The sequence below is a fragment of the Apus apus genome, chromosome 3 (genome assembly GCF_020740795.1).
Source record: "Apus apus isolate bApuApu2 chromosome 3, bApuApu2.pri.cur, whole genome shotgun sequence".
Classification (NCBI taxonomy): Eukaryota; Metazoa; Chordata; class Aves; order Apodiformes; family Apodidae; genus Apus; species Apus apus.
In genome coordinates, this window is record NC_067284.1 from 98,353,605 (window position 1) to 98,378,200 (window position 24,596).

The 24,596-nt window shown below is 35.2% G+C and overlaps 1 protein-coding gene across 4 annotated transcripts in view; it reads left to right on the plus strand.

The window, feature by feature from the left end:
- The window catches only part of SCAF8 (SR-related CTD associated factor 8), a 93,537-nt gene that overhangs the window by 39,214 nt on the left and 29,727 nt on the right, over window positions 1-24,596 (plus strand). For 2 of the 4 annotated variants that reach the window (XM_051615793.1, XM_051615797.1), the window contains exons 9-20: window positions 157-274; window positions 2,839-2,970; window positions 3,138-3,247; window positions 3,703-3,896; window positions 5,562-5,662; window positions 7,282-7,395; window positions 8,061-8,217; window positions 9,689-9,819; window positions 11,336-11,480; window positions 12,018-12,098; window positions 12,664-12,885; window positions 13,514-15,872. In XM_051615793.1, the coding sequence (XP_051471753.1) occupies window positions 157-274; window positions 2,839-2,970; window positions 3,138-3,247; window positions 3,703-3,896; window positions 5,562-5,662; window positions 7,282-7,395; window positions 8,061-8,217; window positions 9,689-9,819; window positions 11,336-11,480; window positions 12,018-12,098; window positions 12,664-12,885; window positions 13,514-15,213 (3,205 nt within the window). In that variant the 3' untranslated portion in view covers window positions 15,214-15,872. Of the gene's footprint in view, window positions 1-156; window positions 275-2,838; window positions 2,971-3,137; window positions 3,248-3,702; window positions 3,897-5,561; window positions 5,663-7,281; window positions 7,396-8,060; window positions 8,218-9,688; window positions 9,820-11,335; window positions 11,481-12,017; window positions 12,099-12,663; window positions 12,886-13,513; window positions 15,873-23,549; window positions 23,679-24,596 lie in introns of those variants that run through there. The other 2 variants (XM_051615795.1, XM_051615794.1) reach the window with 2 other exon arrangements.

The window sequence follows — 24,596 nt, forward strand, 5'->3', positions numbered from 1 at the left end:
AATGATGATAGCAGAAAATGAAAGTAGTTACGTTGTCTTAATTATTTTACATTTTTAGTCAAACTTGAAATTCAGTTGTGAAGATCTGTTTATCAGTTGTTTGAAACAAAGAGAAAAACTTGTGGGTTTTTTTTCATTTAAATTAATTAATTTTAGGCCTTTAGTACCAGAATCTGTGAACAACTCGCTGTTTCACCAACTAGCTGAACAGCTACAGCAACAAAATTTAGAACATCTCAGACAACAGCTTCTGGAGCAACAGCAGCCTCAAAAGGTAAGAACATCATCCTGTGGCTGTTGTAATAAATATGTTCTCCACTGATAAAAAAGTCATAGTCCAGGACAAAAAAATTGTCTTGTTACTAACACTTCTCTTATAATGAAAGTCTCTGTCACTGGCTGATCATCTTACTGAAGCTGGCAGGATAACTGCAATAGGCAGAAGAAAGTGCTTAAAATAGAAAACAAGAAAAGCCATCCAAAGTTGTACATTTTATTTCTCTTAGGAAGAGTGTTCTTCAGCCAACCTGCAGACTGACTGTACTTTTGTTGTTAAGCTCTTTATATGGGCTAGAAAAACGTTTTCTCTGCTGTCAGAAATAAGGCGGTGAGCACTAAAGTGCTTATGCTCCTGTCTGTGGAGGGAGAGCAGCCTGTGAGCTGCTGCTGCAGAGCTATGAAGAGGACAGAACAGAGATTGTGGATAACTTTCAATTTCCTGATAAATGAGTAAGAACTGATGCTTGAGACAAGTTTCATCTTAATTGTGAATTGGGTCCACTCTACTCTTTGAAGTTAATTGGCTTATTTTTTCTTAGTTTAGTCCTCAGTATTTAGCTGCTCTTTCCCCCTCCACATCCCATTAGAAAAAATCCAAAAGTTTGTTCTGTATTTTTACTGGCCAGATATAAAATGGACTTTCTCTGAAGTATTTGTATCTAGTTTCCCAGTAAATTAGAAATCTTAGATTGAAAGAAAATCTAAGGGATCACAAACTTCACAAACATCTGTTTGAGATTTTAGTTTAACTTTTGCAAGTGTGCAGTTGCTCAGCTTTCAACCAGGTGCGTGATTTGAGGTTTGATTTTGTGACTTTGATTTTATAATTATTTGGAAAAATAGTAGTTTAATTTTTACTATATACTATTTTCTAGTTCTGCTGCTTTATTTTACTATTTTTATTTTCATTTCTCATTTAAGTACAGCAACAAATTTGTACAACATAGCTACAGACTAAACAGTTTTTTGCGTTGGTGGATATCTAGCAATTTCTGTCTTTAAATACTAAAAATGTTGTAAAGGTGTATGACTTTGAAGACTGCATCAGTTTTAGGAGTGTTTGATGTGATGTATCTAAAAGTACTTCAAATTTGAACACAGAAATGCTGAAGTCCTACCATATTGTAATATAAGCAGCGTTAGAGTTGAAATTAATTTTGTCTATGAAATTAGGTTACCAGACAGTTATGGGTAGAATGTTTATATGACTCACCCCGTATTATTTGATTTTCTATTCCAAGTCCAAAAGTTGTTTCCCTTCAGCTTCTTGTCTAGTCAGTATGGATAGGAAATTGTATTTTCACCTTGATAGCAGCTAAAAATACAAACTCTACTGGAACTACTCTGTCATGACTGCAATATGTTATGAGGAAGATTTTAACGGAAGGAAGGAAGGAAGGAAGGAAGGAAGGAAGGAAGGAAGGAAGGAAGGAAGGAAGGAAGGAAGGAAGGAAGGAAGGAAGGAAGGAAGGAAGGAAGGAAGGAAGGAAGGAAGGAAGGAAGGAAGGAAGGAAGGAAGGAAGGAAGGAAGGAAGGAAGGAAGGAAGGAACTGTTGAAGAGTAATAAGGAAAATGAGACAAAACAGATAATGTTAGAAGCCAAATGCATTAACTGAATTGTAGTATAATTTTGATTTTTACACAAACTTACTATAAGCTATTTAAAAATATGAAGGTAAAAAAACCACAAAACTTGGTACTACATGTCATTCTGCCATTCTGCTTGCAGATAGAGTATCTAGCATACTGAAAATTAAAATGTAATGAGAATCACTGTAATGTTTACCTGCAATATTGGATTTTAGGTTTAAAATTACTTTTCAAAATTGTCCTGATAGCATTTTTTGAGTATTTTCCTTTCCTGTATTAGTGAATTTCTTCCATATCATACAGATATTTATTCCAAACTTGTACTTTTGGTCCAATGTACTGGCCTTTATACTTTTTTCTCTAGCAAATCAACAATGCACTTAGTGTTTTACCTTTTTCAGTTTTGTTGTAATTTCAGAACTGCTTGTTTTGTTATACATTTTGTAATTGACATGCTGACAAATGACACAACACCCTCCCTTATCTTGTCATAATTACTTGCCTTAAGTCATACACTGTGAGGAAGTCTGGAATTAGATGACTTTTTTTTTTAACTATTCCAATTGGTATTGCAAATATTTTTGTTAATTATTTACAAAATACATTTGATGAATGCGCATTCATGAGTGATGAATGTCACTATATATGTGGCTGCTATCATTATTGTTTCTTTGAAGTTTTGAAGCCAGCCAAATCAAGCAGCAAACAGGTTTTTTATTCAGTACATAGTAATTTTTCAATAGTCAGGTATATTAATTGTTTCAAAGTTTTGTATTTAAGGGTAATACAACAAAAGGAATTAAATGGAATGACCTTTAGTTCAGCTTTCATATTAATAGGAAGTGGGAAAATAAGATAAATAGTTTTTCAGATATATTTGAACAATTGTTTCATATAATACTACATTTTGACACAGTAAACATTTTCAATTATGAGGCTTTTTATGGTATATTATTTTTTGTTATTTAGGCAAGCCCTGAGGAGAATCAAGAAGGAAATTTTGGTTCAGAGCACTCTGCATCACCATCACAAGGGAGTAGTCAACAGCAGTTTTTAGAAGTAGAAACAAATGTAGATGATTCAATGGATATTCAACAACAGGTAAAACTATTTAGATTTAATTAAATTTAAATTTCAACAGAAGTTTAAAGCAAAACATACTGAAACGATTTCAAAATGAGTAATACAGATATATACTTTCATATAGTCATATATCTTGTGAGTATGTTAATTATACGTTATTGAACGTCTGTTATGTCTGACCTCAGGACATGGATATAGATGAAGGACAGGATGTTGCTGAAGAAGTTTTTGAACAAGAGGAGAAGAAGTCAGCTGTTCGTTCAAGATCAAGAACACGTTCAAGATCGCGTTCAAGGTTTCATGATTAACTTGTATTAAGTAAATTAGGGTTGTCTGAAACAAAGTTGTAATTTGTTATTACAATTCCAATTTTTTTTTTCCAAAATTGTAATGATCAATTTTTGGCAACAGCAAAAAAGTTTTAGTATTTGTGTGTTAGATGCAGACTTGGTCTATGACAGTTCATTTTGCCTATCTATCGTTTAATTTTTTTTTAAGACCTGTTCAGGTAACAAAAATAACTAACACTAACCATCTGGACAGGTTTTCTATGCCAGAAAAATAGGTATTGTCTTTTGTTTTAAACTCAATGTGTATGTTCCTCACACTAATGACATAAAGTTTATTTCCTGAAGCAGTTCAGGTGAATGTAATGGAAATGTCTGTATCATGCTTAAAGTATGTAGTTAAAAGACGACTAAATTAGAATTTAATTTTTAACTCAGCATACTGAAATTAAGTATTTTGTAGGTCACCAAGAAAACGAAGGTCTAGATCACGGTCTGGTTCTCGCAAGCGTAAACACCGGAAACGTTCACGATCAAGATCAAGAGAAAGGAAGAGAAAGTCATCTCGATCATATTCTAGTGAAAGAAGGGCTAGGGAAAGGGAAAAAGAACGGCAGAAAAAGGGATTGCCTCCTATACGGTCAAAAACACTAAGTGGTGAGTGGCAGCTGCTTGCTGTGTTAATAATGTAATATTATAGGGGGAAAAAGGGTTTGTTTTTCATTGAAAGAAGAAGATTTAGCTTGAGTGCTGTTACAAAAACACAATAACCATATTCTTTTTTGATCAGTTTAATTTCTGATGTTTCTTACAACTTAGTTACATTGTTTCGTCTTGGAGGAAATCTGGTATCATACTATTCTACTGATTATTTTAGTCCTACTGCTGCACCAGTGATTTTACTTCTGAACAGAGTGAAGGAAGGGATCTCTCTTAAGTTACAGTCTGGTTTGTCTTTAATGCTGTCTTCTATAGGGCATTTGGAGATGACAGACACTTCATCTGAAAATTGATGCACTGATAAGACATTTATGTGGTACACACTTTGGACACACTGCTGAATATCGTAGAGGCTAGTTTTGCTAAAACTTTAGAGTGCTTTTAAATAGCTTTTCACAGAAACATAGAGCCAAAGCAGGTGGAAATGTGAAACAAGAAATTTGCTCTCATAGGACATACTGTAGTGGCTGTAATTTAAGAAAGTATCAGAAAACCCCTGGATTTACGCTTCTGCAGAGTCCTGCTGTTGTTTCTACAGAGAAGTTGCATACTGAAAAGAGGGAAGGTAGTAGGGAAAAGAAAAAGAAAGTTTTTCACACAGTTGCATAAATCAATGGGAAAGTATTTTCAGATGAACACGAGAAACAGTGAAATTAGGTGTAGTCATCTGCTACTGTATCAGTGTATCCCGCTGCTGCTTCTTGCAGGACTGGGTTTTTGGAATGCACAATTGTACTTAATTTATTTTTGTAATGAACTTGTGTTCCCAAATTTAAGTTTGTTTAGATCGGTTATGCACAGTTTCTCAAGTAGTTTTGCATTATCCTGTGAGGATTACTCTGGACAGTAAGACATTTGAGCAAAACCACCAATTTTGACCTAATCTCTTGGGAGACAAAAGAATTTGAACTGTGTACACATGGAACAAGAAAGTTTTAGCTCATATCAGTGAATGTTTATGTTTGGTGAGGGGAACAGGGGTAGGCATTTCAGAGACAGATTGCAGTGATCTGGGCTTGTGGTGAAATTACAAGAGTCAGAAGTATTATGGACATTTTCACCTCAGTGGTGGGCCTCAGCCAGGTTTGTCTTTTTGGGATGTTCCCCAAGGTAAAGTAGAAGTATAGTTTACATTTCCTTCATGTGAACATGCGATGCATAATACTGCAGTTAAGTTCCTTCTGTAATATATTTCTAGCCACTGAGAACTTAGCCTTGCTTCATTAAAACTGACTTTAAATCCTAGAAGCATTTTTTTTTATGGAATAGAAATGGTATTTTTTTCCCTAAGTAATTTCTGCTGCAGTTTGCCTTAACTAATAATCTGCAGAATTCTTTTTTTTCATTTATTTTAAAACAACTATTTTGTTTAAAGAAAAATGAAACAAGAAGAATGAACACTATTACTGAACATCTGTTTGATGTCTGATAAAACAAACATTTTGTTAAAATACTTGATTTCTCTGTAGTAGTAGATTTATTATTCTCACTTCTTGGTCAGTGATTTCTGTGTAATTGTAAAGCCTTTTATGTTCATGCTATAAAGTGTTTTATAAGCTAACATTCTAGTATTTTGATTGACATGAATGTGTCTCTTGACAGTTTGCAGTACTACTCTTTGGGTAGGTCAAGTAGACAAGAAGGCTACACAGCAAGATTTAACTAACTTGTTTGAAGAATTTGGACAAATAGAGTCAATTAATGTAAGTAAGCACGTTGCAATGCATTTTCAGGCATTACAGACTAGCAACCTAAATATGCTTATGCCTCTGAATTATTTTTATAAGTTTAAGCTTGTATTTAGGAGACCTTTTTTTTAATCCCTCTTTAAAAGCTGGCTATGATATTTGCTTCTTGGTTTCCATATACTGTCTTTTGAAGCACTAAAGACACTAGATTTCATGGTAAAATGGCTTTTCCCAACTAACAACTTAAACAGGTATTTTTTTTATACCAGGGTCTTAACATATACAAAGTTACATCATTTGTCTTTTTGTGATGTGGCATGGGACAGGTATTATTTTTCCTTGGACTAGTGGACAAAAAATTGATGTGTATACACATAGTTCTTGGTTTCGTTTCATACAGAGTGCTTCTTAAGTGGAATCAATGTGCATAAAACATTTAGAAGAAAAGAAATTGTACTCTAAACAAGCGCTTATTATAAAATGTGACAATTAAAAGGATGCTTATAGTTATTCAGTACATTTCTTATGATTTAGAGTAATTTAGCTTTAGATGTTTGGAGTCGTAATTAAATGTTGCTTGTAATTCAGCTTCAAGAAAAAGTATTTTTGGCTAAAATAACATATATACACAAGATAAATATAGGTTTTTTGTCTCTTGCTCCAGCAGTTTTTAAGTACTTCTAATGCAATTTAATTAATTTCATATAATATTTTTACTATTTTTCCTATTACATTGATGTCTTAAAATGTATTATTAATAAGGAACATTACTGAATCTTTTAAAAAGCTTCACAAGTCAAAAAGCCCCCTAGCCTGGTATTTAAGCCTCGTTTTGATTTGCTGGGAGTATCAATTAAGAAAGTTAAAATGAAAGTAATGTAACAACTGTAGCATCCCAGTGCCTGCTGCATTTCAGAAGCAAACAGTGCTATAAATAGTTCATCCTACACATTCCACGAATTAGTGCCTAGGATAACATGGTTGTATATCTTAAACATAGTTTTATAAGAACTGCATTAACATCTGTCATCATAAATATTATTTTTTATGTTAATGTGTGCTCCTAAACAATATAAGAGACACCAATTTTTTTTTACTATAACAAGCAGTTGTCATACATGATTTGCAGACTTTAAATGGTTACATGCCACATCATATACTTTACTTTCCTAAATTAAACATTAAAGTTAGTGGAAATCATGCTTCAGCAATGTGGACTCGTACCTTTCAAGAATGCAAGATACCTTTTCATCACTGGTTTGCACCTCTCTGAAAGATTATTGGTTAGCTCACAGTGAATTTGGAACTTAAGGAGAGATAACAACCTCTGCTTTTCTGAAGTTGTCATAGTATAGCTCCCAGTTCTTCCCTGCTCCATGTTGTTCAAATCTTTAGTCTCATTTTTAGCACCCATTCTTAAGTTTACTGCTGCTTCTTGAAAATGTTATAACTGAAGTACCCTGCAAACACCACTCTTTAACTGATGCTCAAAATGGTTAATATTGCTGAATACGGTAACAATTATTTTCAGTGTAAGCTTTTCCTTCTTTGGTATGAGTATTTACTTGATGTAGTTATGTGATCTGAAGTACTGGGTTTCCTACTTTTTAAGACCATTGCTTTTTTTTCCATAGATGATTCCCCCAAGAGGTTGTGCTTATGTCTGTATGGTTCATAGACAAGATGCGTATCGTGCTCTTCAGAAACTTAGTTCTGGGTCCTATAAAATTGGATCTAAAATTATTAAGGTAAGTTGATTTTAATTTGAAGATGCTGTCCATTTCAAATACAGTACCTTTTTAATATAGTTATTTATAATTTAGAAACATTTAATTCAAATGTTCAGTATGGAGAAGAAGAATTAACCAATAAAGTGTAAATAGTTTTCTTTACTCTCTGCATGAACGGCAACTTCTAACAGGCAATATGAAGATAATAAAATGAAATTACGACCTGATACTTAGGAAGTACTTGGAGAACATTTTATGTATGTGCCAGTGATGAAAGACTGTAAACATGGACTGTACCTGACCATGTGGATCACTGAATATTAAGTTTCATAGTATTCTCACAGTTAAGTGTATGATTAAATGCTATGTTTTTTCTACTTTCTTTGATCCTTTAGGATGAATCCTTGAAATACTGTATTTTTAATTTCTCCATAAATATGTTAGAATTAATGTAGAACAAATTGAAGCTTTTTAATGTAATTAATCTCCCACATACCACTTGCAGAGTCCAAGTAAACTTCCTATGGGTTTATTTAAAATTAAAACCTTATTAAGACTTACTAAGCATAAGTAGATGCTGAAGATTGACCTGCAGTGAGGGAAACGTGAAGGAAATTATCTTAACTATTCTGTTCACAAGTTGTATGATTTAATATGATTATGTGGTTGACTTTTATTTCCAGATTGCCTGGGCTTTGAATAAAGGTGTGAAAACAGAATATAAGCAATTCTGGGATGTAGATCTGGGAGTTTCCTATATTCCTTGGGAGAAAGTAAAATTGGATGATTTGGATGGCTTTGCTGAAGGTGGCATGATTGACCAGGAAACAGTAAATACAGGTATGGGCATTAACAGTTAGTCAAGATAGTTACAAGATGTGTTTATTTTGGTAATTGCAATTTGGTTTGTTGTTTACTTGGTACATACTCTTTTTCAATTCACATAAATTTTACTAGCTGCTTGTTTACAATATAAATGGCCCTGTAATATGAAATATAGATTGTATTTATAGATAAATAGTTGATTGTCTTAACAATGGGGGATTAGAGACAAAGGGTAATTCATTTAAGTAAGTTAATACATGTTAGCATTTCTAAAATATTTGTGCTGTGCACTCATGCCAAGTATGCAAAATATTAATTTGTGTAGAAATTATCATCTGCCTGTGATTGTGAAAAGTTTTATTTTCACATGTAAGTTAATTGTGAGTTGCAACTTGTCCAACTAGGTACAGCTTAGCTGAACCGTAAGGTATTTCTTCCATTAAGTTGAAGAGACAGGAGAGGAGATAGTAATAGGATCATAGAATGGTTTGGGTTGGAAGGATTAGAAGATCATCTAGTGCCAACCCCTTGCCATGGGCAGGGACACCTTCCACTAGACCAGGTTGCTCAAAGTCCAGTCCAGTCTGGCCTTGAACACTTCCAGGGAGGGGACATCCACAACGTCGCTGAACAACCTTTTTCCAGTGTCTTACCACGGTCACAATAAAGAGTTTCTTCCTAATATCCAGTGTAAATCTGCCCTCTTCCAGTTTACAGCCATTCCCCCTTGTCCTATCGCTACACACCCTGGTAAAAAGTCCCTCCCCAGCTTTCCTGTAGGCCCCCTTCAGGTACTGGAAGGCCGCTATAAGGTCTCCCTGGAGCCTTCTCTTCTCCAGGCTTAACAGCTCCACCCAGACCTTTCTCTGAAACCCAGTTAATTGAGAGTTTGTGAAAGATTCACGCGTACTGTGTTTTCTTGAAACAGATTTGCACCAAATGACTGGACTGGACTTCAGCCTTGCAGTCTTGCTTTGAGTAAAAATTGAGTATAAATGACATAAAAAATAAAACACGGAAGATTACTGAAATGCATTCACTGTGTTATACTCAAAATACAAAACTTTTTGAGGAAGTGGCAGATAAAAGAAGTGGGGGCTGGGGTGAGGTTTGTTTAGCATGAGGATTCTCCATCATTGTAGAGTAGCCAGAACACAGTCTTTAGAAAACTGAAGCATACTCTATATTACAAATCATTAACATAATGATTGGTGAAAAAACTTGTCGAGTTTTGAAAACTCAGTTTGTATAGAGACATAATTTAAAAATATTGCAGGTTTTAAATGTATTTTACATTCTTTAAAATATATTATCATAAATAATTGCACTAGCTTATTTTCATAAGTTTCAGGGTTATTTGTAATGGATCCATGTAGATATCAGATTAAAATTTATTGTGTAAGAAGAAAGAGGACTTTTTAGTATTTAAACAAAAATAACGCATTCATTATCTTTTATATTAAAAATACATCCTTTTTTTTTAAAGAATGGGAAACAGCCAGAAGCTCAGAAGCTGCTAAAGAAAATACTCAAACTACACAGAGTGCTGCAGTTGACAAGAGTACAGTTATTACAACACAGACAGAAGCTTACACACAACCAGTCACTATGCTGCAGGTTTGTATTGATCTGAGTTTGCAAAAAACCCCAGAGAACTGGAGGGCAAATTTTTATTCAATACAGATAAATCTCAATTCTGAGTTATAGTAGTAGTCCTGCGTCCATGTGTGTTCATCTCTGGAATATTTTGGAGTACAATCCATTGCCGTGATTGAGCTAAATGTTTAGTTTCATGCACAGTGCATCCCAAATTCATGTACAATCTCAAATGAAGGCTCAAATATTGTAGACAGAGCAATTATAAAAAAATTAAATACTGGCACATCACTTTTTGAAGGAGAATTTAAAATGAGCTTACAGAAAATATTTTGCTTAAAGAGCAAAGCATTTTTCTGTAAGATGAAGAATGAAGTAATCTTTTTTTCACTTGTGCTTGTTGCTTCTCTTCCCCATAGCAACTTTGAATATAAGTGTAATTATTTTCTCATTAATTTTAGGCAGAATTTTGTAGGGACAGTCTCATCTTTAAAAGAGCTGATAATTCAGATAGTGTGCTCTTGCTTTCCATATGCAGTAATTAATGAGTCTCTGATTCTCAGCTGTATTTTTTTTTCCTTCTGCTAAACCAGAGTTTTTATTAATATCCAACAGTAACAAAGTATTGAGAAGGACTAGAAGAATACAGTGTAATTTTTCTTGAGCATACTGCACTGCACATTCCTGAAGTATAAATGCTTTTTGTCAAACTCTTCAAATCCTTTTTATGTTCACCATATGAAATTGTAAAATGAGAAGCAGTTGCTTAACACAAATATTTTTGTATTCATATGACTACTGTTTTATCTTTACTAACATGTATAGATATTTTCAGTACTTAAGTTGACATAAAATTACTATGAAAAGTTAGTGTATTTGCATTTACTTTTATTGAATTTTGAGCTGTTTTCTTATCACAAAAATTGTCGTCAGTCTTCTTGTTTCAACTGTGTCCTTGTGTACACCATTATCGGTATATATTTAAATAGACTTTTATATATAATATATCTTTTTTCTGCTACTGGCTTCTTGTAATTATGCTGTACTCCCAAAAAGAAGTTTGAGAAATATGAAGTAGTTTTCTGGATTTTATTACAATTATTAGCTTTATAATTACACACACTAAACTCTAAAATAGGTAAATTTTTCTAACAAGAATAGAACTGCTGTTTTCTAACTGCTTTCAAATTGCCACACTATCTTCATTTTCCTTGCTTCTCTCACTCTCCCTTTCTGCATTCACCTATCTCCTATAGGTAAATTTTTAATCTTGTATAACTGTAGCTATTAATTGTGTATTTTTGTGTTAATTTTTAAATAAAGGAAAGATAGCATAGGATTCTTCCAATGTCCTTGCTTACCTGTAGTGCCATTTCAGAATGCAATCTTATTCTTCAGGATGTTCAGAATATATACAAAGCCTTTGCTATATTTAGTGTTTAACATGAATTGCAGTCGACTCAGCTTATCCCTCTTTTAATGTTGTTGAATACTGTTAAGTATTGAAGTTGCTTGTTTTCTCTTTTCGTGAAAAAAGATTCCGGTAGCTCCGGCTGTGCCTGCTGTTAGCTTGGTTCCACCTGCGTTTCCTGTCACAATGTCTGTCCCTCCTCCTGGTTATAGCGCAATTCCTCCTCCACCCTTCTTGCGGGCAAGTTTCAACCCTTCACAGCCACCTCCAGGTAAGTTAGTAAAAATTAAGTTGGGTATCTAAGAAGTATACTCATTTGTGTGCTTCAATATACATCGTGCTTTGTGTAGTTTTCCATCAGCCGCTGTTCACTGTTTGAGCTAGTTGACTTTTGAATCTTTAATTTTAATCCAGTATGAAATTTCTTACATTTAACTTAATACCGGTTTTACCAGTGTGTTCTGTCGAGAATAGGAATAATGGCAGAATGTTTTGTTTTAACTTTGATAAAAATGTAAATGTAAAAATCCTTCAATTAATCTCCTTTATTTGGAAAAATTTGAAACTCTTTGTTTTCTTCTTTGGATATTGCTGGGAAAAGTTAACTTGTAAAGAATCACATCTAGATCACGTACATAAAGAGGGGGTTGTTTTTGAAAACAGTAACTGCTGGTTCCTCTTCCCATGCCTTTGTTGGTTTCTAGTCTTCAGTGATGCACGTTTTCAGGATGAATAATGCAGGCAAGCTTTTACTGCAGGACTTTATTTGCTTCCCTTGTAATAATTTGTAAATTTTTTTTCCATATAGGTTATATGCCTCCCCCAGTTCCACCTGTGGTCCCACCACCTGTTGTCCCACCACCTGTTGTCCCACCAGTTGTTCCAACACGTAAGTTTGATTCTTCTAATGGTTGGTTGTGTGTTACGAAAACCTTAATTGTTTGAAATACTACTGAAATACTGAATCAAAAACAAGTTAATCCTGTGTAATGGAAAATAGCAACATGAAGTTAGTGTTTAGCTGGTTTAAGCAGGTGTTGAGAAAAAGATTTACAGAGCTTTTCAAGTTGACTGAAAGATGATACTGTGGGGTTACTGGGGAAAAAATATTATTTATTATTTGGCTGCATAGTTCAGTATTCAAACCTGTCTATAACAGATGTATCCGTTACTTGAGCTATTTGGTGTAAGTCACTGAATAATTTATTTTTGTTTAGCCTTTTAACTGTATTAATTTTATGTTTAAAAATATCTGTTAAAGAGTACTGATTGCTTAGGTTGCCTGCAGTTCATGATCTCTACAACAATTTTAAATATTAGAGGACTAACTGAAGTTAAGAAATTATATCAAAGAATGTAACACTTAGAGTAATTTCACTTATTTTGATTTTTCAGCCTGACTTTTGTCAAACTAGTCTTGATTACTGTGATACACTTCTGTTATTTCTCTGCAGCTTTAGTACAGCCTCCATTACCAATTGCACAAGAGACAATGAAGGATGTTCCCTTTACTAGCCTTGTTCTACCAGTTGGCACAGTTACTAGCAATTTAGCTACTCCAACGTTATCTGCTGGAACTGTTTTTAACCCTCTGCCTATCAACAAACCAGAAGCAGATGAAAAGGGATCACATCTTACAGACCTTCAGATTCCTTCCAGTGAAAACAATAGATCTGGTAAGATATGTCTTTGTGGTCTGATATGATTGCATACAGGAGACATCATACTTCTGAGGGGATTTTTGCAGATTGTAGTCCATAACACTAATAACTACAGGGTAGTTTTAGACTGGGTATCATTTTCAATTTAAGTTGGAGAAGTGCTGGGGACCATCTTTGTCATCATCTGATCATTTATTTCCAGCAGCTTACGTTTGGGGATGTTTCTTTCATAAATTTGAGAAGTGAAGCTCATCCTGGGAGCCCTTTAGAAAACTTAAAAGTGCGTTCTTGCCACACAAGTGGCAATGGAAAGGAGCAGGAGAGGGTAGGATAACATTTATAACGTTTATTAAATGACATCAAACATTTTAGTACTTCTGGGTAATGGCTGTGAGGTTTGTAAATTTTAAGCTGCTGTATAATTCTTTGCCATGTAGAGACGTTAATTTCTGTGGCGTAATGTCTGTTTATCACCAATGTGATTAAAATGATGCATGTTCATTATAGAAACTGAGACAGACCTTGTCAGCAGTATCATCGCTGAATGCATTAACTGAATATGGATTAAGCTGCATTTTGTTTTGAATGTGATGTGTTACTCTGGCATTTTCTGTTAACTGTTGTTCTTGTTGCTGCATTTTAGTGCAAAGCGATGTCTCAAGTAGCTCTGGACTTGTTGGAGGAGTGCAGCCACCAAGTGTTTCAAGCAGTTCTGGGCTTACTGGAGAAGGGCAACCACCCATTGTCTCAAGTAGCTCTGGACTTGTAGGGGGAGTACAGCCACCCAGTGTTTCAAGCAACTCTGGACTTGTAGGAGGAGTGCAACCACCAACTGTTTCAAGCAGTTCTGGTCTTGGAGGAGGAGTGCAGCTACCTGCTGTCTCCAGTAGCTCTTCTCTTGCTAGTGGAGTTCAGCCAGCCAGCATCTCAAACAGCTCTGGACTTATGGCTGGAGTGCCACCACCAAATGTCTCAAGTAGCTCAGGGCTTCTAGCTGGAGTGCATCCGCCCAGTGTCTCAAGCAGCCCTGGCCTTCTGACAGGAATGCAGCCACCCAGTGTCTCAAGCAGCTCAGGAGTTCTGGCAGGAGTACAGCCACCAAGTGTCTCAAGCAACTCTGGGCTTCTCATAATGCCACCACCCAATGTTTCAAGTAGTTCTGGACTTATTGGAGTGCCACCACCAAATATTTCAAATAGTTCTGGACTTCTGGCAATGCAGCATCCAGCTGGAGTTCAAAACATGCCTCATTTAAATATTAATAGTCAAAGGATGCCAGGAATGCCTCTCATAGATATTCGTCCAGGCCTAATGCCCCATTCACCTGGACCAAGATTTCCATTGATGCAGCCAGGAATGCCACCTCAGCGTAGTATTCCTCCTCCAGCAATTCTTGATCCATCTCTTCACCCACCACCTCGAGGTCCTTTTCCTCCAGGAGATATTTTTAACCAAACAGAAAGACCTTTTGGAACACCAGGAAGACAAAATATTGATAGCATTTCTAATCCAGAGAAAAGACTACCACTTGGAGGCGATAACATTCAGCAGGAAGGAGACAGAGATTATCGCTTTCCTCCAGTGGAAAACCGAGATAATCTTAACAGACCATCTTCAGTGGATGTCAGAGATTCTGTTGGACGACCACCAGTTGATCCAAGAGAGGGGATAGGAAGGCCTCCAGTAGATGGCAGAGAACACTTTGCAAGACCACATGTAGACTTGAGAGAAAATTTTGGAAGACCAGGTATAGATAACCTTGGTCGAAGAGAGCATTTTGGTTTCAATTCAGATAAGCACTGGGGACAGAGAGGAGATTATGATGAAAGAGAGCACCATACTTTCCCAATTTATGGTGGCCCTAAAGGCTTCCATGAAGACAGAGAGAGATTTCGGCATGTAAACTATAGGTTTGATAGTAGAAGCGGTCCCAATTGGAACAGAGGATTTGAACAAGATGCTCACAGAGATTTTGATGACCGCAGAAGACCCTGGGAAAGACAGAGGGATAGGGATGACAGAGATTTTAATTTTTGCAGAGAAATTAATGGGAACAGGTTTGGAAGAGACAGAATGTCAAACAACTGGATGCCCCCTCCACATCCACGGGTGTTTGAATATTTTGATGGGGCCACTTCCCAACGCAAAGCTGATAACATGCCCCAGGTAAATGGTGAAAATACAGAGACAGAAAGCCAGCCACCAACTGCAGAGGTGCAGGATGATCCAGAACTTTATGAAAAACTGGCATCTTCCGTCGAGATAAACAAAGAGAAGAGTGACACAGAAGCTGATATAGAAAGTGAACCAGTGGTAGAAAGCACAGAAACTGAGGGGACATAATCATCACTCAGTAGGTAAAAGATACCTTTTGTAAAGTTGTCATCTCTCTGTAATAGATAAATGGCTGACTGGACCGTAGCAGTTCACTTTTGTCTGCCAGAATTAAGTTAATCTGATGTTCATGTTCATCTTTCACTTAAATAACTGTACAACTGACTTGTATAGAACACTGTTCTTAATTTGAACATGGTAGGTAAACTTTTTTTTATTTCTCTGGTAAAGCATAAACTTGCCCCCACTTGCTTTTAATTTCACAAAGGTAAAATAACAGCTTGTCAAACAAAGACTTCCTATGGAAGAAAATGGAATTTTTTAGATACTACCCTTAGGTTGGCTATCGAAATTGTTATACTTGAAAACAGGTGCTGGTGTATCTTGTCCGTGTTTTTAGGCTGCTGCAGAATTTTAAAGTATAGACAAAGCTGTGACATTTTATGTTCCTACAATTCGGCATAAAAATGGCCCATGTTATTTAAGGAGCATAACACAGAGATTAAAAGTGATTTTGTAAAATCTACACTATAGTCTCTGTTTTCTCTAAAGTGAGTGTTCGTGATTTGTTCCTCGTACTGCAGTGGGTTTAAAAAAAATGAAAAAATACATTTTAATGTTGGGTGCATTTTGTTTTTAGATGCCAATAAAGCATATTTGTTTGATAACAGTGTTCTAGGTATTGTATTTTTTTAAAAACCTGCAAGCTCTAAAAACTTGGAATCAGCTATGATATGTGCTTAGCTAGTTGTTGCAAAAGACATATTACTTTTGTAAGACCAATGCAACAGTTATATGTGCAAGAAGCATATGGTTTTCACATCGCAAATCATGCAGTCAGTTTATGTAAATAACATGTATGTAAATATTTGTGTAAACTGTTTGTAGATACCACTTTTTCTGTGCGTGCCTGTGTATGTGCACACACTCACAGAATACTGTAGACAGTTCAATAAAATTGAAATAAAACTAGGTTGTAAAAGCTTACCTTTCACCTTCTTTAGGTAGTAAGATAAAACTTATTTCATGGCAATGCTGTCAAGCTTATATTTGCCTTCTCGTGCTCATTGTTACAATGTTCTTACTACTTCTAGAAGGTGGAACATGATATACTGTAAGAATATACAGTAGGATTTTAGCTTACTTTTAAAAATGCAGATATGCATGAAGCAAAAACTTAAGCAAGTATTTGCATTGTCTTATTTTGTAATATATCGGGTATTCTGGCTAGATAGTGGTAGTGTTCAGGTACTTTGTGGCTATTTGTTTTAAGTGACTCAAAGTCCAGAAATGTTGCACGAAAAGTAAGAGGCTGTTGTTGGTCTAAAAAACCCTACATGTTTTTAACAGAAATAAGGGGGTCTTTGTGTTTTGATGGCTTAACATTGAAGTAGAATCTCTTGCTAAATTGTTGAGATGAATTGGCTGCTTAGGTAAATCAGTAGCACTGTTCTCTCCTATTTCACCTACTTCGTGGCTTGTGTATTCTTTAAATTCGTGGTGAAAGATTTGACTGTAGGGTAGTGTCAGATTTTCAGTTTCTTCCATTCAAGTGCAATTCACCAACTTCTTTCAACATAACTTTTGTTAAAATTCTGTGTCAGAAAGCATCCGTTCACTCAGTTTTAAGGTAGTGGTTTTTCTCTTGCATAATAGAATTCAAGTGTAGATTCTGTCACATGAGTGCCCCTTTGAGAGAAGAAACATTTTTAGCTCAGATTAGAATTTTGATCTTTAACATTAGGGCACTAGCATGCAAGTTTTAATTCCCCTCATCTCTTCCCAATGGGATGAAAGTATGAGAATGTCACATGTGTGTGTTAAGCATAAGCATACCTTTGAACACAGAAACAAGTTACACATGTATGTGTTCCTCTCTCCCTCTGGGAGGTGGGATTTTTTTTTTTTTTTTTTTTTTTTGCTATGTCATGGTTCAGTTTTTCAATTACAGGGACTTTCATTCTGGATAGTAAAGAAGCTGTCAGTTTAGTGAAGGCAGCCTTGAAAGAGTGGACTTGAATGAATGATTTTCAACTGTGAAAGAAGTAGTCATCAGTATGTAGTGAGGTATGCATTAAATAACTATTGCTTTGTAATGGACCTTGCTGGTGTGTTTTTTACCAGACTGCGTAGAGGAGTTGAGATGAACAGTGTTTAAGATACAGCTACCTTAATAGGCAAACTCTGGCTCAAGGAACTTGACTGATGCTCCTGCACCACCTACTATTAGTATTCTGGTCAGGAGGATATATGGTTGTGTGGAAGTCCAAACACACAAAATACCTATAAGGATACTTTATGAACTTAAGGGATTTTCTGTATTTCATTTTAATATGTGCAGTTTGAAAAGGCTTCAGTCATAGACCATATAAATACGTAAAGTCAAACACATATTGGCAGTAGCTTTACTTTTAAAATATTTTGTTAAATGCCTCTTTAAAAGTGAAAGTTAATATGTTTTTCTCTAAACTGGGACTGGCAGTATGCTAAATTGCTCATAGTATGATGGTTTAGGTAAATTGCCAGGTGAGATGTTGAACAATTTGGTTTGTAGTGGTATAAAGCAATGTATTATTTAATGATTTTTCATATATGTGAATATCTTTCAAGCATTAATAAATTGGCTGCAGTACATAAGTGTTATAATATCAGTTTCTAAGAACTATTTTATTTTTTCACAGAATAATAGTTTCTTGTACAGTCTTCAGTTGCATCATGTTTACAGCTAGAACTGTTCCAATTTCTTACTTTATTAATGTAGCATGCAGACAAGTATTACCAAAATAGCTGTGTTTAGATGCTCAGAAATACCTTAATATTACCAAACCAGTATGATTTCTTTATCTTGCCAATAGGAATCTTTCAGAGTTTAGGTGAAGACTTTCCTTTTTCACTGTAGATGAAGCCATGGTAATCCACATGTGCACTGCAAGGAGCTGTCCTGAGATCCCTGTCATTCTTTGATGTGGTTCAGAGTAGTGACAGGTGGTTTTTGCTAATGCAAAGGAAGGAGTGAGAATGGGACAGAAACAAAATGAGGGCAGCACTTCTGGCTTGTGTTTGTTTAATGTTTGCTCTAGTGATGAAAGGTGTTGATTCTAGTAACTGAAAAAACTGATCTACTATTTACATGAGTAACATACAATACATATTTCACGTAGCTTTGCAGGCAACACAATGCATTTAGGCATGCACTTCTACTTGCAAACTTTAGTTGTAAGTTGTTTGATGTATTTGTTACCTTTATAAACAGCCTGTGATTCTGATCTTTCACTGTATTGTATTTGAGTAGAATGCTATGTCCATAAAGGTTACAAAGATGAAACATGGCCTTCATTTGCTATGAGGACAGTTTCTTTGCTGAAGCCTTTTCCTGCAAAATATTGGTACACTTTCATTTTTATATGTAGTGCTTCACATTGTTATTACAAACTCAAGGGAATAGACTCTCTTTGATTCTTTTGCTTCATTAGAGTACTGTATGATTCTTTCAAGCCATTTCAGTGATTTAATTCACCTTGTCTGTGAAGTTAAGGTACTCTTACCCTGCATAAGGCAAAATGGGAATACTGTAATCGAGGCTGTAGTGTAGCGATATAGAGAGGCATTACTTAAGCACAATTGGAAAATTATCAAATAAACTGTCAATAGAATATAAAATATGCCATTTTATTGCAGTATTCTCTCAAAATACAGTGGCAGCAGTTTTTGAACACATGCAGGATACATTAAACCAGCCAACACTTAAAAAACTCATTTTCTTGATTCCTGTTCCCCCAACTTGAATCTTTGGGTCATTTGATTTGAAAGTGGTAAAAATGGATCCTGAAGTCCATTCTTTGTGTTTGCAATGTTGTATTTAAAAATAACATAATAATAAGGGTAACTCTTTTTGTTTCTTGATAATAGGAGGTGAACAGATAGAATTCTAAAACCTATATCAGGACTCGAGTAACTAGGATAATTTTTTGTTATTGTTAATTCAAGTAATGAAAGGGTCTTTCACTGTTGACATCTATTGCTGATTCTTTGAATTTTACATCAGTCACATTTTCATTTTGAGTGCTGAGCTTTCACAAGCATGTACTGTGAAGCCATATACTTGTGTAGATGAGAGATGGAATTAAAGGCATAAAGGCAGCATATTCTTTTTTTATTTGAAGCTGTTTTATTTGAGCAAGAATGGCAAAAGAATCTTTCCACCGTGTTGCTTTACTGTATTTGCATCAGCAGAAACTTTGCTGTGGCAAAGAGAATATCATATTGCAAGACTTTCTTAACTGCAACTAGTCTTATGCTGCTCTTTGAAGGTCATCTTTATGTTGTTATTCCCTCCACTTAGTCTGTGTAAGTTCTTTGGGTACTCGGTAAACACTGTAAATTTTATTAATGTATGTACATGATACTTCATAGTCAAGAAAAGTCAAGTAGAGGTACTAAAAAAATAATTATTACATCTCTTTAAGAGTCATAACTTCCAGCAAAGATGTATAGGATCTGAAAAGTGTCAGTGATGGGATGGTATGAAAGTATGGGATGGTTAATAGCATTTTTGTTGAAGTTGGTAAGCTCTAAAATTCTTGCCATGATTCTTGTATTCCTTTCTATCTTGGACAAACTGGATGAGAAAGGCTAGTCTCATTGAATATCCTACTTGTAGTATCTTTTAGATACTCTTATACCAAAGATTAGAGAAGGGGAAGGACTAGTGGTCTGTGCACTCTTAAAAATCAAGAGGTTGTTGAGATACGGTGCAGCTGAAGATGAATGTGTTTTCTCTGCTTAAGAAGTTTAAAATGCAAATTTCAGCACTTGCATAGTAAGAGTGATCTTAGGGGTGTCACTGGTTTACTAATTTTATTCTGTACATTGTCATTTTTCTTTTACAGTTAGCTCACTAATACTAATTTTAAATTTTCTTCTATCAGATGAAATCATATTAATGCCCTCAGACAAGGGACTATTTTGTGCTTTACAAAAAATAAATCTGGTCAGAGAGTATTTTAACCTGTGTAGCTAGGTTAGTTGAACATTTTTTCCTACTTGATATAATGCTTTAATGCTGTAGTTTTCCTCTTGAACGATTTTCAGTGTGCATGTTTTGTGTTACAATGGCTAGATGTTCACATTAGCATGTATCAGTTTGCACTGGTGAGGCTGCACCTCAAGTACTGTGTTCAGTTCTAGGCCCCTCCCTACAAGAAAGGTGTTGTTGGAGCGAGTTCAGAGAATGGCAAAGCCGGTGAAGGGAATGGAGAACAAGTCCTTTGAAGAGAGGCTGAGGGAATTGAGATTGTGTAGTTTGGAAAAGAGTAGGCTGAGGGGAGAGCTGATAGTTCTCTACAACTACCTGAAAGGAGATAGGTGGAGGCAGTGGTTGGCCTCTTCTCTCCAGTAAATAATGATAAGACAAGAGGAAATGGCTAGGGGAGGTTTAGACTAGATATTAGGAAAAAATTTACTTACTTGAAAGAGTAGTCAGGCATTGGGACAGGCTGTCCAGGAAGGTGGTGGAGTCCCCATCCTGAGGTGTTTAAAAACCGTGTAGAGGAAGCACTTCAGGACATGCTCTAGTGGGCTTTTTTTTCTTTTTTTTTTTTTCCCCTTTTTTTTTCTTTTTCTCTTTTTCCTTGGGGGAGCTGGGGGTTGACAGTTGGACATAGTGATCTTAGAGGTCTTTTCCAACCATGAGAGTTCTGTGGTTCTGTAATCAAGCTTTCTGTGAAATGCAGAAAAATTGTGAGATTCTTTCAGGAAGATGACTCGATGTGTTTCTAAAACTAGAGTAGACTTTACATCCATATTAGTTTGTATACTGGAGCATTATGTTGTAACATCACAGTTGTGTGCAAGCCAGTGCAAAAAATCCTTAAAAGGTGAAGAGTATTACATGGATATAGAATTGTTAACACAGGTGTAGATTGGTAGGATTCACATAGCCCATAGATGGAGGGACTTTGGATATGAATGTCACTTCCACACTAAGGGAGAAATCATATTATAACTACATCTGGGAAAATAAGAAATCTGGCTTTTTCTTGGTATCAGCACGAATTAAGTAGAACTAATCTTACTGTATAAAGTCCTTTCTAAAAATCAGTCCACCTTCATACAGTCAAAAATAAGGAAGCTCTATCATTGTCGCTTCAATTGATCAAGGGAAAAGTTATTTTAGATTTATGCTGAGGTAATGAAGATCGCATTCAGCAACGCAGTGAAATGCAGTTTTAAATGTGCCTTAAGTTTTTCCTTCTGAAAAAGAGCACAGCTTCAATTTCAAATTTTAGTTTCAAACTGCAGACAAAAATGTGAACTAAATGAATACATTTTTGTCTGTAGAATTTTAAATGGAATTTTGAGTTCAGTGATTTTCTTCAATAACTTATTTGTCATTTCAGTAGTGTAAATACATAAATACTCAATGGGCACTCCAAAATTTTACTGGAAGTTACACTAGTCTATCCAGTTCAGGTGTTTTTTTTTATTTTCATGTGTTTGCAATACATTGTCAAGTACCATCATAGAATTCCTCTTAACCACACATTAGAAATACCTTTGAATGATGTAATTACGTTGCATAATTCAGTTATTTACATCTAGGACAATCATAATTATCTTCTTGAAATTAGTGAATTTCTTGCACAGTATGACTGCCAATACAGGTAATTCACTATTGAAAACCTATTGTTCAAGCTCTCTGTGATCAAAAGTATAATACTGAAAACAAATTGAAATGCCAGTTAATTTGGAATTTTGTTACTTATGAAAAGCAAAAAAGTTAACATTTAAATCAACATGAAATTTGAGAAAAAAAAATTGCCCTATTAAGAATATTAACTTAATGGGCTGTAGTTCTATTAATTGATAAAATCAGTGACACACCCATTATTATAATTAGAATATAGGTACTTGAAGTTTTTAGGATAAATATGTGTACAGAATATCAAAATCTAGTTTTTAAGTTTTTGTGCATACCATCTGCAGTTCCTGTGTGTACACTTTATACATGCTTTCCACCTGCAATCCTCATTGCATGATCAGAACCACTGTGGAAAACAGCGAAGTGGAATGAAATGGCAGATTCTATGAGACACCAGAAACCCTCTACATACTGGATACTACATGTAAACCAGTGGATAGATAATGCTTTTTCAGAGGCAATAGCTTGTTAGCCTAATTTGAAATCAGGTAAAACCTCACTTTACAAAGCATGAATAAACCTTTCTTTTTTTAGCTTTAATACAAATACTGACCTTGTTAGCGGTTCAACTCTGAATGCTGATTTAGAGGATATTCTGATTAATACATATGTATTTTGCCTCAAATGTAATACATCATATGTATTATGTCACTGTAATACAGACACAGCTAGTGAGAAGCTGGAAGTGATGTTTTTTGGGGCAAAACCATCAGAGAAATTAAAAGAGGAGATACCTGAATTGTGTGAACCACCAATCTCAAACATCACTGTTGAGGAATGTCTGCTTAGTACAGGGATGATTAATGTTACATATAAGTATCTTCATAGATAAAAGGTGCATTTCACAGTAGTATCCTGATTTGGAAAGTCCTAGCTACAGGATCATTTGCTTTCTGCTATCTGTAGAAAATACCATTTTCTTGATGAAAATTATTGCATTACCTATCATGTTATTTCTAGAGATTTCCATATAATTTTGCTTCAGTCCTAGTACTAAACCACTATGTGATACACAGCGTCACTAGTGTAGCTGTGGGACATTGTTACTGGCTTCACTGAATCCAGAATTTCAAAGACTTTGTCTTAGGTGTCTCAGTTTCTTCTTCATCAGTCTTTAGAAAAGCAGATGGTAGAAGGTTATCTGGTTCTAGTTTCATTGATTTTTCTACTGCTTTTAAGCCCAAAGCCACCTAGGGGATAATTTTTATCTTTCAAATCCTGTTCCCCTGTGTAAGGATTTGTGAGCAGGCAGCCCTAATAAATACTGTTGAGATTCTGAGAGCATGGGGTGGAGTAGGCTGTACAAAAATGCAAGCAATGTACTTGTCTAGTCTTGTGCTAGGAAATTCATGGAGTGAAAGAAAACGAGTAGATTAAAGCTAGTTAATCACATTAGTCTTATATTCTGGCTCTCCCAAATCAGTCTGCTTTCTAAGTAGATCTTTTCACTGCAGCACATAGAGCAGCCCTGTAATACAGTCAACTGTTCTTTATTTAGAATCTGTTATGTCCTCTGGCTTACTTTTTTCTGTCTGCTTACTGCTTTTTTGAAAGGTTATGTTTTATTTAAATAGCATTTATTCTTCAAATGATTTAAAGGAAAATGAATGCACTAGGTTAATAAAGTTTTCTTATTTCATTTTAGAATGTGCTGCCTGACTCTTCAATAAATCTCTTTCTCCAATGAAAAGTTCTTACATTTCTGTATTAACTAGAATAGAAATAAGAATGGTTGACATGTAAAAAAGAAATAAAATTTTTATCTAAAATGGCATATTTTCGTCATGATAGTCTCGTTCCAGCATGTTCAAGAAAATAACTAAAGTGGCATTTTGCACACCACCTAGCAGGTTATGCTGTCTGTGATACGCAACTTGAAAAAAAGCGACCTCAGTAGCTGTCTCATGCAACATTTGTACACTGTAGTGAATGCCAAGGTCTTGCACTTCCTGTCTCCATTCCGTACCTTGTCACCAGATATTTTAGGCTTTTTTATTCACAGTGAAGAAATTTTAACAACAAATTGCCTGAAAATGATGAAGAATTTCACTTTTCCCAACTTTGAGAATTAGTTTGTTCTAAATGTCTCACATCTTGATACAGAAGAGCAAGCAAACAAATCCAAAAGGAACAAATATGTTAAAGCAATTTTCTAAACATTTCTAACATTTTATGAGTAAGAAAATGACTCAAGAAAAGTCTGCTGGAGAACTGGAAGGGTTTTAAGTCATGGTTTGTTTTACTACCTGATTAGATTTAAAAAAAAATAATTCTGTTTTCCTAGAGGACCTTCCCAAGAGATTTCACTGTTCTTTTGTCTCATTATTTTTTTTCAAAACTGGGACTCACTAAGCATCTTAAAATACATCTTTGAAAACAGCAATTTTCTAGCATTGACTTGGGCTATATACCACTAAATACACAATACATCAGAATTATTTATTGTTGAACTATTGATGTATGTGTATATATCCATTTTACAGAAGCTTCTGGAAAGCTTAGCCACAGTATTTTCAGTCTGTACCATATGAAGGGAAACACAGGTGTGATGGTGTTCCTGCAGCTGACACATCTTTTTTTTTGTCTTCCCTCTTGCTGTGTCAAAGGAGTCAGTTAGACATGGGTGGATGGATAAGTTCACATACAGATTTAAGTCCACATAATCTCCGAAAATCAGGTGAATATTTAAAAA